Source organism: Pleurodeles waltl, chromosome 10 (genome assembly GCF_031143425.1).
Source record: "Pleurodeles waltl isolate 20211129_DDA chromosome 10, aPleWal1.hap1.20221129, whole genome shotgun sequence".
Classification (NCBI taxonomy): domain Eukaryota; kingdom Metazoa; phylum Chordata; class Amphibia; order Caudata; family Salamandridae; genus Pleurodeles; species Pleurodeles waltl.
Window position 1 is genome coordinate 627,766,200 of NC_090449.1, and position 17,659 is coordinate 627,783,858.

At 40.3% G+C, this 17,659-nt stretch overlaps 1 protein-coding gene across 1 annotated transcript in view; it reads left to right on the forward strand.

The window, feature by feature from the left end:
- The window catches only part of GALNT11 (polypeptide N-acetylgalactosaminyltransferase 11), a 366,701-nt gene that overhangs the window by 320,538 nt on the left and 28,504 nt on the right, over window positions 1-17,659 (forward strand). The window contains exon 11 of the mRNA XM_069211112.1: window positions 17,144-17,281. Within this exon, the coding sequence (XP_069067213.1) occupies window positions 17,144-17,281 (138 nt within the window). The remainder of the gene's footprint in view (window positions 1-17,143; window positions 17,282-17,659) is intronic.

The window sequence follows — 17,659 nt, forward strand, 5'->3', positions numbered from 1 at the left end:
TGATGGCACTTTGATGCTTTTCTCTATCCCAGAGGGAGAGACTTTAAAGAATTCTCACCCTAGAGAGTTTAACTTTAAATTTACCCCATCTTGCCCATACAATAACTTTTGCCCCATTCTCCTTGCTGCTGCAAGGAAAACTTCCCTTGAAGTTTGCCCCATGCTGATCGAACCGGTACCTGAAGGACAAAGACTTACCTTGAATGCTGATTGTAATTGGTAATTATGAAAGGATAAATGTATTATGCATTGTATTTTCCTTCTTAGGTACCAACTGCTTATTTTGACTAGAAGTTAGAAGTTTTCTAAATTTATGTTGACTAAATTCATTTTGCATAAAGCCCCACATGCCGATGCTAATTAGAGGTTAGTTGAGGTATTCATTTGATGCACCATGATGGATTGAAATCTTGTTATGCTGACCGATGTATGCAATTAGTCAAATTCAGTTACTTTTATTAGTGATTTGCATTGCTGTAACTGAGTGCATTATAATCCAAATTTTGCGTAGATTGCGTTTCTTCCTTCGCTATGGACAGCTAGTAATGTTCGTATACGTATATCATTTGATTTTGAGACTTACTTATATTGTGTTAGCTTTGTTAATATAGGGAAATAAACTCATTAACTTTTAATAAACAGGTGTGGTTATTCATGACTGAAAGGTCATGGTGTGTCAAATTACTGATTACTATTGATCCTGAAATTGTTGATTGATTACTAATCGAGTATGGGTCATTGATTATAAAGGATTATTAATTATTGATTTGAGGGATCCGACTATTCTTGAATGAGGAGAACTCAACCCGGTCAAAAGGTTCACCGACCTCCGGCGTGTCCAAGTATAAGTAATTTATAAGGACTGGACGCGCTATCAGTAGATGGTAGCAGAGTTTGATGGTTTCGCCCTTTGGGACCCCATCCGAACAATAGACGGATTCGAGTTAGAATTTTGTTTGATAAAACAAGTTGGAAAAATGATGATGCCCTAAATCCCCAATGACTTTCCTGGAATCTCGGAGCTTGCGAATGGAGGAAATGGAGGTGTGAGAATGTTTTCGGCGTTTCTAGTGACGGTATGAGTGAGGATAGGGTTTTGCGCTTGCATAGCTTATGCCGCAGATCAATTGTGAAGTTTGTGAGGATTTTAGGAGGTTACGAACTCCAATCCAAATTTTAGAGGAGTGATACTCCAAAGTGTGAGAGTAGGGAAGTCGTTGAACTTCATATGAGTGTAGCGCTTTGTGCAGGAAAAATTGTCCACGTGGTTGTTGATGTTGAGACGGGCCCTGCGAGGTCAAGAGACTCCGGAGTATGTTGAAAAGTGTATGAGACACTTGATTTATGTTGTAATTTGTTCGGTTTAATAGGTTGATCGGGCGTGGTCAACAAGTCAGTACGAATGTTGAGGTATAAAATAAAATTTTCGACTTTGAGATTTGACGAATTCTAAGGTGCACTAGAATAGTTCATTCATCAGTTGAGAGTAAAATTTGCAGATCAAATTTTGCTTGCGAAAGTGGGAAACAGAGAAAGATGGAATAACTGCCGATGCTAGTGAAAAATCCCTAAGGTTTCTGAAGCGATTGTATTACCTTTCCTGTAGTAAACCGACAGATTTGTTTTCTTCTTTTTGGTAAGTGCTCGCGATATATTGCAGAAATTAGTTTTGGGTGAAGCTGAAAGAAGGAGGACAAGCCGCAAGACTTTGTCAGCCGCAGTATGTGGGTGTGACGTCACTAGGAGCCACGCTGGGATAGGTTGGTTGGTGAGAAGGGTCGCGCCCGGATTGGACGCAGTCCTTGAAGCGCAATTGGTGGGGAAAGGCAAGCGAAGAGTATTCCGGGAATTAAAGTCACTTATTGATTACATTTTGAGAAAATAAAAGACGGAAAGTTTAAATTTTTCAAAGCACTTAAGAGTGCCTTGAGGGGAGATGTATATATTAAAGCAAATGTAGGAGAAGAAACACTGCCTGAGGGTACACCAGCTTACATCGTAATTGAAGAATAGGGTGTCGCACCATGTCTTTGGTTAAAACAATGGTGTAAATTAACAGAAAAGCATGGAAGTGTAGCGTTTCCCATCCATGGGACGTTTAATTTAAGAATCTTGGAGAATTTAAGATTTGCGCTATATGACATGAAAATACCTCCAAGACCAGCACAGTTTGAAGCATTAGCAATTTGGGAACAAATGGCTAGAAGGCAACTACAAAAGAAATTTGAGACAAGAGTGAGAAAAGTAGAAAAGACACTAGCGGATGCAAGATGGGATAGTCCTCAAAAGGTTTGGAGATCAGACATATTGCAGGGAATTAAATTGTTTCCAGCAATTACTGACGAAGCGGAGATGGAAGGAAAGAAAGCTACCCATAAAACAAACAGGAGTCAGTCCAGAGATAGAGAAAACAATAGAAACTCGAAAAGGTCAGACGAATCAGACGATGAGGAGTTCATTCTGCAATTGCTAAATGACCGTCCACCGCCATATGTGGAAAACGAAAATGGCCCAAGCACTAGTACTGCCCCTCCAGAACCAATACAGGGTACTGTAGCTCCGAATTTGAGAATATTGCAGAGGCAAAGTAGTCCCAATATGCCTTTTACACCAGAAATACCACAAGTTCAGAGAATATATCCTGACATGACTAAACTGAAACCGGTTAATGATTATCAGCCACAGGTCCAAAGACGCTATTATGATGAGCATAATTTGGAAATGACTTCTAACTTAATGGTGCAGGGAGGACAGAATTACCAAAGACCGACATTGATTCAAACCGAACCAACACAAATTTTGGTGCCCCAAAAGCAGATGCAAGAAATGCCAAAGTACATTCAAACAGCAGAGACACAGTTAGACATGCCTGCAATGATGAACCATAATGTGGGGATTAACATGCCACAGAATTCGGGTAACAGACACAATCCGGATGCAATATCTTTGCCTATCACTGTAGGTCCGCCAGTACCATTATATATACAGGCAAAGCCAAGTGTATGCGACCAAGGGGTAATGACACAAAATGAGACAGGAAGGAGATACATAAAAAATACTCAAGAAACGACTCCGGTAGGAACACTGTCAAATAGGTCTCTGTTGGAATTTAGTCCAATTCCAATTTGTGTTCCGTCAACTGTGGTAAGGTCAAGTCCACCACTAATAGCACCGCTAACTTCAAAAACAGAAATGTTACAGAAACCATCAGTAGCAGTAGACGTAGATGCCACATTAATGGGAATAAACGCACAACAGTTAACACTATGGTTGAACAGCCTGAATTCCCCACAGAGCACACCCAGCGGGAAAGGAGAAGAATATTTGAATCAAATAAGATTGGGCATGGAAGCAGGTGAACTCGTAGATGGAACAATGGGTCTGAACAGGTTAGAATGATACACAGAGGAAGAGCTGAGATACATTTGCCCTAGAATTACAAGAGAATTAAGCAGCATACATAGGAGGTTACAAGAAATTGCAGACAGACACAAAATAGTCATAAGTAAAACCAAGCACTTGAGCAGAAGTTACAGGCTAGACTTTGAGACAAAAGATTTTGAACACATGAGGTCTGCAGGAACAAAAACACACCTCAAAGAAATACTGCAAAGTGAGCAGGTTTGGAGATGTCTAGACAAGTGGGAAAGTAGGTGGGTTAAGAAAAAGGATAAGAAGAAAGAAAGTACCCCAAATCAGAATGACAAAGTACAACAGAATGGTGATCTCATAACCATGTTACCAATGAGAGAAACAGCAGGGGGAAAACTTGTCCATGTACCATGGCACAGGTGTGATATTCAATCCTTTACGGATGATTACTCTAAGTTAAGAGAGAAACCGATCGAATGGTATCAACAAACAGATAGATTCGTGAAACTCGCAAAGTGTCTTTGGGAAGACCTGAATACTTTATTAAAAATTGTAGTTCCGGCAGATTTGTGGGAAGATTGTAAAAGAGCTGTAGATTGGCCAACAAGTGAACCAGAAAGGGATAGGGACACAGGTGCACCATCGCCTAGGGTAATGAGCATGTACCATAAAGTGATTGAGTACCTGAAAACAAAGGTTGCGTCGAAAAATGTGGATTGGCAGAAAATTGACAGAACAGCACAGGAAGTTAAAGAGTCGATACATGCATACTATGAGAGATTGTTGAAAGCATTTAAAAATTATAGTGGCACGGAAACGATTGAGGCAAAGGACATGCTCCATTTTGTATTCAGATTTGTGGAAGGATTGAGACCCGAAATCAGCCAGATGATTAAAATGCATTTGATTTGTTGGCAGTCAAAATCGATCGATGAAGTGTTGAACTATGCAAAATACTGCAGTGATGAGATTGAGACAAAGCAGAAAAGGTTGAAAGAAAAAGTGATGGTGATGCAGATTAGAGCAGCGCAGACAGGTTTGCAAGGTTTCCAACAACAGTTGCCGCAGCAGCAACAGCAGGGAGATGCTATGTTTCAGCCACAGATGAGAGGCAGAGGCCGAGGAGGTTTTGTGAATAATGGTCCTGATTTAAATACTGTCGTGATTCCTAATGGTATGCAGGCAATGAAGAAAGTGATGCCATGTCACACGTGCGGAATCGTCGAACATTGGAAACGGGAGTGCCCAATGTTGGTGCAGGAAGGTATAGGTCAGCAAAACAATGACGTCAATACATTTCAGAATATGAGAGGACCGAAATTGAGAGGTCCAAATCCAAATTTCCAAATTAATGTAAATCAGATGCAGGGTCTACAACCCATACAACAACAGCAGGTGCAAATGCCCCGTGTACAAATGGCACAAGCACAGGCAATGCAACAGCAGTTTCCTATGGTACCTAATCAGCAAATGCAAATACCCTTGGCACCAATGAATCCGCAACAAGTAATGCTTCCTCAACAGGTCACAGGTCAAGGAATGAATCAAAGTAACACAGTACACCAATTCCCGTTACACAGTGAGAATGGAATAAACAATGAATGGGTGAGTGAAAGTTCAGATGAGGAGGGAAAATGTATGCTTGCAGCATCTTTGGAAGTTGATCAAAAGGGACCATATGTGGAAGGAAGAGTTATGGGTCACAGCGTTTCATTTTTGGTTGACACAGGAGCTACACGCTCTACAGTTAAAAGCATCGAAGTACCAAATTTGCCACTTTCAGGGAGAACGGTTCAAGTAGTGGAAGTAGCAAATAGATATCAGTCAAACCCAATTACGGATCCAGTGCAAGTCAAAAATGGTAACTTTCAAGGGTCACATAAATTTGTGATGTGTGACTCAAGTCCGATATCCCTATTAGGAAGAGATCTATTATGCAAATTAGGATGCTCGATTATGTGCTCGCATAATGGAATTAAAATTCAGACAAACGGTGATGAGGAAGATGAGGACAGTTTAGAAGAAGAAGAAATAAAAACTGTTGATGAAGAGTATCCCCTGATTACTCTTTATCCTATGCTCACTGAAGCAGATACAAGAAACAGTTGAAAAGGAAGTGTGGGATATGACAGGGAAAGAAGTAGGATTGGTCAAAGGAGCAGAACCAGTGAAAGTGACTGTAAAACCCAATGTAAATTTTCCTCAGACTCCACAATACCATATGCCACAAGATACTCTCATGAAGGTCGCCCAACTCATTGATGAATTTGTGAAACAGGGAGTACTGAAAGAAGTACTAAGTAGTCCATGTAATTCAGCAATCATGGGACTAATAAAACCAAGTGGAAAGGTCTGAATCGTTCAAGATTTGAGAAAAATAAATGACATAATAGTCAAATGTTGTCCCGTAGTACCAAATCCAGCTGTAATAATGTTTCAAATTCCCTGTGAAGCAGAGTGGTTCTCAGTCATTGATTTGTCACAAGCATTCTTTTCTGTGCCTCTTCATGAGGACAGCCAATTTCTCTTTTGTTTCAAATTCCTGGACAGAGTCTACAGTTGGTGTCGAATTCCTCAAGGGTTTTCGGAGTCACCATCAATATTCAATCAGATTCTAAAGAAAAATCTGGAATCATTGGAATTACCTTTTGAATCAAACTTAGTACAGTATATTGACGATTTACTGATCGCATCCAAAACAGAAAATGACTGTACAGCTGATACTATTGCCCTACTGAACCATTTGGGAAGAAATGGACACAAAGGGGGTTATTCTAACTTTGGAGGAGGTGTTAATCCGTCCCAAAAGTGACGGAAAAGTGACGGATTTACCACCAGCCGTATTACGGGTCCATTATATCCTATGGAACTCGTAATACGACTGGTGGTATATCCGTCACTTTACCGTCACTTTTGGGACGGATTAACACTCCTCCAAAGTTAGAATAACCCCCAAAGTGTCTCCTTCAAAATTGCAGTTCTGGCAAAAGAAAGTGAAATATTTGGGTCACCAAATAGAAAAAGGGTCGAGAAAAATAATGAAAGAAAGAATAACGAGCGTACTTCAAATTAGTCCACCCAAAACGAGGAAAGAGGTGAGAAAGTTTTTGGGAATGGTGAGCTACTGTCGCCAGTGGATTCCCAATTTCTCCAATGTAGCCAAACCTTTACTGAAACTGACCCAGAAAGATGCGCAGGATGAGATAATGTTGAAAAGAGATGAAATGGATGCCTTTATTGAATTAAAGGAATGCATGTGCAGAGCTCCAGCTTTAGGTATGCCTGATTACACAAAGCCTTTCACATTGTTTTGTCATGAACGTGATGCATGTTCCTTGTCTGTCTTGACTCAAGCCCATGGTGGCGTAAACAGACCAGTAGCATATTTATCAGCTACTTTGGATCCAGTCGCAGCAGCCTTACCAGGATGCTTGCGAGCTGTAGCAGCAGTTGGTTTAAGCTTAAATCAGAGTGAAGGAATAGTGATGGGACATCCTTTAACAGTTATGGTCCCTCACTCAGTCGAAATACTTTAGACACGTTACCGAACACAGCACATGACTGGTGCTAGGCTTGCAAGGTACGAGACAATAAGTTTGGGATCACCAAATGTGCAATTGAAAAGGTGCACCACATTCAATCCAGCAACTTTGTTTCCCAGTGAAAATTTTGAAATTGAAAATGTTGATGATATAGAGCACGACTGTCTTCAAGTGACTGAATTTTGTACTAAACCAAGGCCTGATATCAAAGATACTCGATTGGAAGAAAATGATCAGATTATTTTTGTTGATGAGATGCACTAGGAATATTGAAAGCAGGATATGCTGTATGTACAATAACTGGTGTTCTAGAGGCATCTTGGCTTCAGGGAGTTTACTCTGCACAGGTATCGGAACTAGTAGCCCTTACTAGAGCTTGTCAACTTTCCGCATTAATGAAAGTCACCATTTACACTGACAGTCAGTACGGATTTGGAATAGTGCATGATTTTGGACAATTGTGGTCACAAAGAGGCTTTATGACCTCTTCAGGATCACCAGTGAAAGAATAAGAGAATTGTTACATGCTATCCAGTTACCAGGAGAAGTAGCAGTGGTAAAATGCAGTGCACATTCAAAATCACAAGACTCCATTTCCTTGGGAAATGGATATGCAGATCAAGTCGCAAGGTTTTGCGCATTGAACTGTATATTGCTCAGAGACAAATGGAATTTGATAAATGAGCCAGAACTTGAACCAAGTGAAGCCTTCGCTCTAAAAGTTGTGGACACAATAGAAGAATTGAAATTCCTACAAAATAATGTTAGTAAGGATGAAAAACTCTCATGGAGCAAATTACAATGCGTAAAAAAATCAGATGATTTGTGGGTTTCAAGTGAAGGGAAATTAGTTTTGCCAGACAGTCTCTTGTCCCAAATAGCTAGGCTATACCATGGACAAGCACACATTGGAAGAGATGCCATGATTAGATTATTCAAAATTGATTGGTTCAACCCCAAATTTCGCCAAGTTGCTGAAGCAGTTTGCCATCATTGCGTCATTTGCCAACAAATGAACGCAGGAAAGGGAACAGTGGTAAATTTGAGCCACATTGGAAGAGCAGGTGGGCCATTCAGCAGGATGCAAATGGATTTCATTGAGATGCCTATGCATGCAGGCTTGAAGTATGTGTTGGTGATTGTGTGTATTTTTAGTCACTGGATTGAAGCATACCCTACACGCAGAAATGACAGTCTCACAGTTGCGAAGCTACTCTTGAGAGAACTAATACCACGTTTCGGATTCCCGATCTCTTTAGAATCAGATAGGGGAAGTCACTTCAATAACGAAGTAATCAAATTACTGTGTGCAGCACTGAACATTAAACAAAAATTGCATTGTAGCTACCGCCCTGAAGCATCAGGACTAGTGGAGCAAATGAATGGCAAGCTGAAATCAAGGATGGCGAAAATATGCGCATCCACAAACTTGAAATGGCCTGACGCGTTGCCCTTGGTGTTAATGTCAATGAGAAACACATCTGATAGAAAGACTGGACTATCACTGCACGAAATTCTCATGGGCAGAGCCATAAGACTTCCAGCAGTTCCTGCAAATGCTCTTGTAAATATTACAGATGATATGGTATTGGACTACTGCAAAGGTCTGGCTGATGTGGTCTGCTCTTTTTCTCACCAGGTGGAGGCAACCACCTTGCCACTGATCCAAGGTCCAGGACACGCCCTGAAAGCAGGTGACTGGGTTGTGGTAAAGAAGCACGTGAGAAAGCCGTGTTTGGAACCCCGTTGGAAAGGACCTTTTCAAGTGATTCTGACAACTACCACCGCTGTGAAGTGTGCGGGAGTTCCCAACTGGATTCCCGCCAGTCACACGAAAAGGGTGACGTGTCCCACAGAAGAGGAAATTGAAGCACTGAAATTACCAACCGCTAACAGGGAAGTACCAGGCACTGAGACAGAACGAAGAGAGCCCGAAAGTGAACAAGAAGAAATCGAGACAGAAGAAATCTTCTCTGAGGAAGACGCAGTCGATCCTTTTGAGGACAACAGGGAAGAAGCCTCAGGAAGTGACAAAGATCCTGGAGGTGACAAAGATCCTATCTCAAGTGAAGAAGCAGGAGAGCCTAATAAGAGGAGGGCTTTTCCGGAAGCAGACGATACAGGAAAAGAAGGAGGAAACCTGATTGACCTCCTGGGGGAAAGAAACAAGACAGAGCAGAGTGAAATTGTTCAAATTCTTCCAGAACCGGTCGCAGGTCCATCAGGTAAAAGCAACGCGAAACGAAGACAAAGCATATCTAAGACTAAAGAGACATTGAACGCAAACAAGTGGCCAAAATTGAAGGAGAAAAGAGGTGTCCATCGTAATAACAACATCGAATGAAGAAAAAGACACAGCCAAAGAATAAGACATAAGCGAAAGAGAATCAAAAGGAGATGCAAAATTGAAAAGGAAAAGAATACCGAGCAGAAGATATTCTGGTCCAGAATGGGCATACACAGCCACTAACGATTGGTCAGACGAATTTCTATCTCTTAGTCTTGAAAACGAAGAAGCAGAACAACACTTTGGTACTTGAAAAGTGAAATTTCATGAACATTACCGAATAAGACATTGATAACCTGATTGACTTTTGAAACCGATTTTGAGACAAAGCTGCTAAACCGATAAGAGACTAAGCTGCTAAAGAAAACCGTGTGTACTTTGACCTCGTTCATCCTTTATATATATCTGCAAATCTGATTTGATAAAGTATCTTAAACTTTCTGATTCTATATAGATCATGACAGACAATACTACACAAGGACATAAAATGAAATATTGTAAATATATGTGTATAGGTCTAATAACTGCATGTGTACTAATATTTAGGGCAATAATTCTTGGAATGCATGGAGGGAATGAAAGAGACGCAAATGATGCTTCTACTTTTAAAACTACTACTGAATTAACTCCTTTGAAGAAACTCGAACAAGACGAAAAATATTTGCATGACAAGAAAGAACTCTCCTCTAATGTCTTCTATCACTTGCTGAATGAATATGTTGAGACAATGGATGCGAAAGATTGTTATGTATGCACACAAATACCTACCTCAGTAATAGAAGGGGTGACATATCATAGCATGCCCCTTACGTATGGAATAACATGCAGCTTGTTACTAACCAGATTTTACGGCCAGGAATATATTCAATACTTCTATTCTAATCATGATGTTGTATTTTCATATGTCCCCATAATTGAGTACCTGAGTAAAGTAGCAAGAGATTATTATATAAAATTAGTTAGGGGTTTCTTTGAACCATTATCACCTTTTTCCACAGTTCACGCTCATAAAGAAAACCTTACATGCTTGCTTTCACCCGTAGAGAAAAGCTTTTTAGATCACACTGAAGATAGAAGGAAAATGGTAAAGGAGAAATTAGAAAAAGGATTACATAAAAGGACATCTGTAGATAACTATGCTTTTGCCGCAATAAAGACACAAGGGAAACTGGCTTTAGACGCAATACATATAGGGAAGCTTTGTATATATAGACCTAAATCATATTATGACACAATCTTTGTAGGAACGAGTGAACGTAAACACGTGTTTTTATTCCAGAGTAAATGGACGTTCATGTTAAATGGCCTAGATCCAGCTACTCCAGGAGTATACTATATTTGTGGAGTCAATGCCTATTATCGTCTTCCAAAGGGATGGTATGGGAGATGTTATTTGGGAATAGTATTTCCAAAGATTTATCAACTAGACGACTTAAAGAAATTTCCAAAGCTGTCTGAATTACATCGTATTCAGAAAAGGGAGACAGCTTCTGGTGTTGTAGGAGATATATTTGGAGCAATAATTCCTTCAGTAGGAGTTATATTGAATTCAATCAAAATATGAAAGTTGTCTACTATTGTGGATAACATGCTGACAAATTTCTCAGGAGCAATGATCCTGATTGATACTGAACTTGCTGCAGAAAGAGCTATGACTCTTCAAAATCGGCTTGCTTTAGACATTCTTTTAGCAAAGAATGGCGGCGTTTGCAAAATGCTTAGTGCACGTCACTGTTGTTCATATATACCAGACAACAGTAGACAAATTAGAAATATGCTTGCAAATTTAACTAACGATAGTACAGATTTGAAAGAATTGAAAGAACCAGGAGTATGGGAAAAGGTTGGAAAAGGATTTGCTTCGGTGGGAAATTGGCTCAGCAACATTTGGAACGGAATATTACTGAAAATAGTAAAAGGGATATTAATAATATTAATTTGCTTAATAGGTATTTGGGGAATATGGAAGGCTATTAAAATATTGAAATCCAGAAACAAGAGGAGAATAGAAAAGAAAGAACAAAAGAAAATGGTAGAAATATACAGGGAAAAATCAAAGGGAACAAAAAGGAAGAGGGAGATGACTGAAATGCGAGATTACTAAACAGAATTTTAATGAAATAAAATTTGTGGTGGAAGATTTATTGTGATGACATAATTAGTCATCAGAGGAGGGATTGATGAAGCAGAAAAAGAAAGACTAATAAACATTCATATATCATGTAACAAAATCGTATAAGACAATGTGATTTTAGCAAAGAAATATAATGTATGTAGAAAATGTGCCCACACAATAGTTCGCCATTAGTATAAACAAGCTTAATTAATCATGAAGAATCGACAATGTAGTAATCCGTCATAATTGCAGATGTATTTTATGATTTTCTTGTTGAAGCTGTTATATGCTTAGCTTAAATTTAGCAGAGGCTTTGGCCTAGCTGCCTGGTCTCAAATTTACCTGCGTGGTTTGCCCTTGTATTAACAAAGATGCATGTTTAAACTTTAAAAGCTGTATTTTTCCAGTAGAATGACTAATACACTTATCTCAAGGTTTCGTGCTAGGCAAGTTTCATCCCCTTTGAAGCAAGGTCAGTTTCTGCAGGTGCACACAATAAAGACACTGATGCCGAATTAATTGGCAACTTTGTTGCTACTTGTGTTCCAAAACTCCAAGGACACCTTATGCGTAGGTGAACATTAAGAGAAGGACACTATTCATTGGTTAAAGACAAACCACCCCATGGACCCTCCTATAGAAGACCCTGAAGAATCTGGAACATTTCTTATTTAATCCCACCGGACAAAGAGAAGTCAGCCATTTTCTTTGATGCCATTTTGAAGCAAGATTCAAGAAGCCATTTTGATGACACTTTGATGCTTTTCTCTATCCCAGAGGGAGTGACTTTAAAGAATTCTCACCCTAGAGATTTTAACTTTAACTTTACCCCGTCTTGCCCATACAATAACTTTTGCCCCATTCTCCTTGCTGCTGCAAGGAAAACTTGCCTTAAACTTTGCCCCTTGAAGTTTGCCCCATGCTGATCGAACCGGTACCTGAAGGACGAAGACTTACCTTGAATGCTGATTGTAATTGGTAATTATGAAAGGATATATGTATTATGCATTGTATTTTCCTTCTTAGGTACCAACTGCTTATTTTGACAGAGCCTAAGCTAGAAGTTTTCTAAATTTATGTTGACTAAATTCATTTTGCATGAAGCCCCACATGCCGATGCGAATTAGAGGTTAGTTGAGGTATTCATTTGATGCACCATGATGGATTGAAATCTTGTTATGCTGACCGATGTATGCAATTAGTCAAATTCAGTTACTTTTATTAGTGATTTGCATTGCTGTAACTGAGTGCATTATAACCCAAATTTTGCGTAGATTGCGTTTCTTCCGTCGCTATGGACAGCTAGTAATGTTCGTATACGTATATCATTTGATTTTGAGACTTACTTATATTGTGTTAGCTTTGTTAATATAGGGAAATAAACTCATTAACTTTTAATAAACAGGTGTGGTTGGTTATTCATTACTGAAAGGTCATGGTGTGTCAAATTACTGATTACTATTGATCCTGAAATTGTTGATTGATTACTAATCGAGAATGGGTCATTGATTATAAAGGATTATTAATTATTGATTTGAGGGATCTGACTATTCTTGGATTAGGAGAACTCAACCCGGTCAAAAGGTTCACCGACCTCCGGCGTGTCCAAGTATAAGTAATTTATAAGGACTGGACGCGCTATCACTGGTCCCTCCAGACCTTGGCTCCCTTAGTCCCAGCCCCCTCCAACAGATTCTGTGTCAGAGGTTTCTGACATGCTAGATCCTGATGAAATTGTTCATCCCCGGTCCTCCAAATGGGCCTCATCAGTCAAAGTTGCAAGTTATGTGGTGGGACGCATCTGGAAACCTCTAGAGAAAGAAGCTCGTAATTGTCTCAGAGCAGAATGTCCCAGACCTTCTTTTGTGTACAAGGTGGCCCTTACACCAGAATTGGATGTCTACTTTCCTCCAAAAACTTAGCAAGGATCTTAAAAATCGAATGGATGGATAGATCCTGTTGTGCATGCCAGGACAAACTTCTTGAGGTCCTGGGCCCTTTACCAAAAATTTTAGATATGTCTGAGGATGTAAAGTCTACAGGCCCATTAATATCTCCAGAAATCCTATGAGGTTGGGCACAACGGGCAGTAATTTTTCTTGGCAACGCAAGCTGTGCCCTTTCTACAGAGCGCTGTCGCTCCTTATTAATAAATGCAGACTCTAAACTCGGAGAGCTCGCTGATTCGGAAGCCGGAGGTGTAGCTCAAGGTGGGCGTTTTGGTGAACCTTTCATTAAGAGCTGGGGAAGTTTGAAGTTTGTGAATACTTTCACATCATTGAAAAAGGCTCAATCATCCATTAAAAAGGTCTTTCCTACCTGAATTTTCCACGGGGCTGGTCGAGGCAGGGGCCTCTCGACCGGCCGTGCTGACGTACAGAACTGTTACAGAGGACAATGCTCCCGACAAGGGCAATTTCAGGATCAGTCCCGTTTTGTCAATTTCTACCCCACAAGAGGCTGGCGTTTCCGAGGTTGAGGTGGTAGAGGAGCTCCCACTCCTTCCTATTCTGGTAAGTCTTATCTCTTCTTCCCTTCTAAAAATAGGGGGATGTTTGGTGAATTTTACCCAAGCATGGAAATCAATCACAAGGGATGCGTGGGTGCGTGGATTTTGAAAACTATCGAAGGTATTCAGATAGAGTTTTATGGCACCCCCATACAACACTGCCTTCCACGTCCCATTCAGTTTTCCTTTCAACAGGCCGATTTGATAGATGCAGAGGTCACGGCGCTGCTGGACAAGGTTGCTATTTGTGCCTCAACACTACACCCTTGCGCTTTCATCACAACAATTCCCTTGTTGACAAAGCCAATGGGGGTCAACGTCTTCGCCAAGGTTTGACATACTCTCAAACAATGCACCTTTCGGAGGAATCAAAAGAGATTGCTTGGTGGCTTTCACATATAGAAGCCTAGAACAGGCCCCAGCAGATTAGGCTGGGGTGCCAGGTGTGGGGATTTTTCAGAGGTTCGCTATATAAATCCCCTGGGAGGCATCGGGTCCAAAATCCTGTCCGATCTTGCATCCAATTTTTGGCAATATTGTTTAGATTACCAGATTTTGGTTACAGCCCAGTATTTTCCTGGCCACCAGAGCACAATTGAGGATTTCCATTCCAGGCACTTTCGATATGCCAGCATTTGGGAACTGCATTCAGACATCTTTTCTCATCTCTTACCCAGGTGTACTCCTCTCAGTAGATTTTTTGCATCCAGGTTGGATCACCAAATTCACAGATTTTTCAGTTGGAGACTGGATCCCATGGCAGCTGCCACACACACCTTTCTCCAAGACTGGAATCAGGAGAGAGGTTATGTCTTGCCACCTTTTGCAATGATCACTCGAATGTCCACTCAAGTCCAGCGCAAACAAGTCTAATTGGTCTTGATTGCGCCCATTTGGAGGTCTCAAGTTTGGTTTCCAGTTCTTCTGGAACTTTCTTGGGATTCTCCAATCCGAATCCCCCTATTTCCCTCTCTTCTCAACCCAGACCATATGCCACATCAGATGGTTCTGGAAGGATTTCTCTTGCTGATGGCGTGGTGAATTTTAGGGGACGTTGGTCAGTCCTGGGCTTTTCACGACAAGCGGAATAACCTTTATCAAATGCATGGGCTTCCAGTACCTCTAAACGATATTGATCTGCATGGGCTTGATGGTCTAGTTTTTTTGTTTGCGATGGGGTCTCAATCCTGTTGACGCAGATGTAGTGCATGTGCTAAATTTTCTAGCCAGCCTAGCTACAGAGGACTTGGCATATCGCTCTATTAATACCGTTAGATCGGCTATCTCGGCAGCTCACTGTATGGTGAATGGCTCTCCTTCAGGGGAACATCCATTTGTATGCCACCTCCTACAGAGCATCCAACATTCCCTTCCTCCGAAACCTTGTTATTCATCTCTTTGGGATGTTAATCAAGTGCTAAACCTATTTCTGTCTTGGCACCCTAACCACTTTTTGTCCAGAAAGGAACTATCAGCTAAATTGGCTATGCTTCTCCTGCAGAAGAGTCTAGGATGCCCGATCCCTGGATATCTCAAGCAGGTCTTTTTCCCTTTCTGGAGTTTCCTTTACCGTTAATAGAAGAACAAAATCTAATACTAGAGTGATCTCTTATCCCACATGTCCAGAGTTCACAAAGCTTTGGGTGGTTCAGTGCCTCAAAGCTTATGGGGAAATGTCCTCAGAATTCCGTCCTCCAGGGGAGCGCCAACTCCTCATTGCTCTGAGAAAGCCACATAATGCAGTATCTTCACCTACTATTGCCGGGTGGGTTAGATGAGTGATGCAGGAAGCTGGTATTGATCTTTTCATTTTTGGTGCACATTCCACACAGGTAGCTATGGCGTCTAAAGCGTTCACCCTTGGTGCCCGTTTAGAGGACATCAGGAACGCTGCGGACTGGTTTTCAGATTCTACTTTTTAAAAGATTCTATTTCAAACCAGTTCTTGATATGGCTCATCTAGTGGTGGATAAGCTTTGAACTTGCATAATCCTTGCCTCCGGTCCTGACATAGAATGAAAACTTTCCTAGCTATCGCAACAGAAAGTTTCAATTCTATTAGGGACACAGACGCGAGGATTATCCCACCCTATTTTTTGCCATTCAGAAAAAAAAACTGTAACTAGTATTATCCATACTAATAATTCCTTCTGTTTTATTGAGAACATTTCTTAATGTTTCACTTTAATTGGTATATCATCTATTTCTACTTCTAAAGGTTCTTTCCTTTCTTTTTCCATTCCAAGTCCTCTATATAAAAAAAAAAAAAAAAAAAATGAAAATTGTCCCCTCTTCATAGGAGCAGTGACTACCAAGTAAGACAGCTAAGATCAAATCATGGTGTGGCACGCTGTCCGAAAGAGGAGGAGGAGAAATAGACAATGGGCTATGTGCTGGACTGCTATTTGTGGATTGGCCATCTATGCAACTTTATTCTTATTGGATGTTTCTTTTTCTGTTCCAATTTCTAAGGTTTCATGGGATTAGTAGTTTATTGTTCACCTTGTTTATCGGCTGGGGTTTAATAAAGTAGAGAAAGGATGGCATAATCCTCGCCTCAGTGTTCTTAATAAAATTGGATCTTTCCATTACGATAGCTAGGAAATTTTTCATTGCTTTAACTAACACTCAATAAATGACTGAAGGGAAGTGACCTTCCTGGCGTAATGAGTCATAGAAATCCAAGCATAGTTTAGTTTTCGTTTGCCTAAATATGATTTTGCACTACAATATTTTTTTGTTGATGATAGCTCTCACCTTTTTCATTTTGTCTATCTTTGGGAGATGGCTGTTGACACTGAAGACTTTGGGCCTGATTTAGATCCTGGTGAGGGGAATACTCCATCACAAACGTGATGGATATCCCATCTGTCGTATTCCAATCCCATTAATGTCTTTAGGGATCATAATATGGCGGACGGGATATCCATCATTTTTGTGACGGAGTATTCAAACCTTCAAGATCTAAATCAGGACCTTTGTCTGTCCTTTGACTATGGCAGCATATAAATGCTATAACGTCTAGTAAAATTTAGTTATGACTTGCACTCTGCATTAAAAGTTGAATTATGGTGCATTTCTCTTTTTTTCAAGGCCTTTGTTATTTCCTGCTGTCTTCAACTATTTCTTTGAAAGATCAATTGATTTGCGCATCTTTGCCCTTCGTTTTTTCAGTATTGGTATATAATACATCTCTATAATTTTTCAGTTAATGTCCCTAACTGCCTACATAGAATCACCCATAATATTGACACTCAAGCACTTTTAGGCTAGCACCGATCTCTTAATGCCTTTATTTTATACTCATATGTTTTCAGATATGGATTTACAATGAAGACCATGAGCTGATATTAAGCAATCTTCTCTGCCTGGATATGTCTGAAACTCGTTCATCAGATCCGCCTCGTCTCATGAAGTGCCACGGGTCAGGAGGTTCACAGCAGTGGATGTTTGGCGTAAGTGTTTCATATTTTTAAATCTAATATGCGATTGCCTGCATGTTGAGATTTTTTGTTTTGTCAATGGGTTGATTATTATCAAACTAAACAACACAAATGTAGAATGGTATAAGAAACTGTAAATTCCTTTGCAAAGGGACACAAATATGCATATATCTGCATTTCATGGTGCAATCTGCTTACATTATTCACTCACAAGCATCTTCGCACATCTGAAATCCAATCCTCAGAGTACTTTGTTTCAGTAAATTAGCATGATGAAAGTTGGATATTTTTGGTCTTTGATTGCTACTTGCATTATATAATTACACACACACCTCACACAACATTTTACCAAGGGTTTTCGTATCAGTCCGAGAGGAAAAGCACAACCCA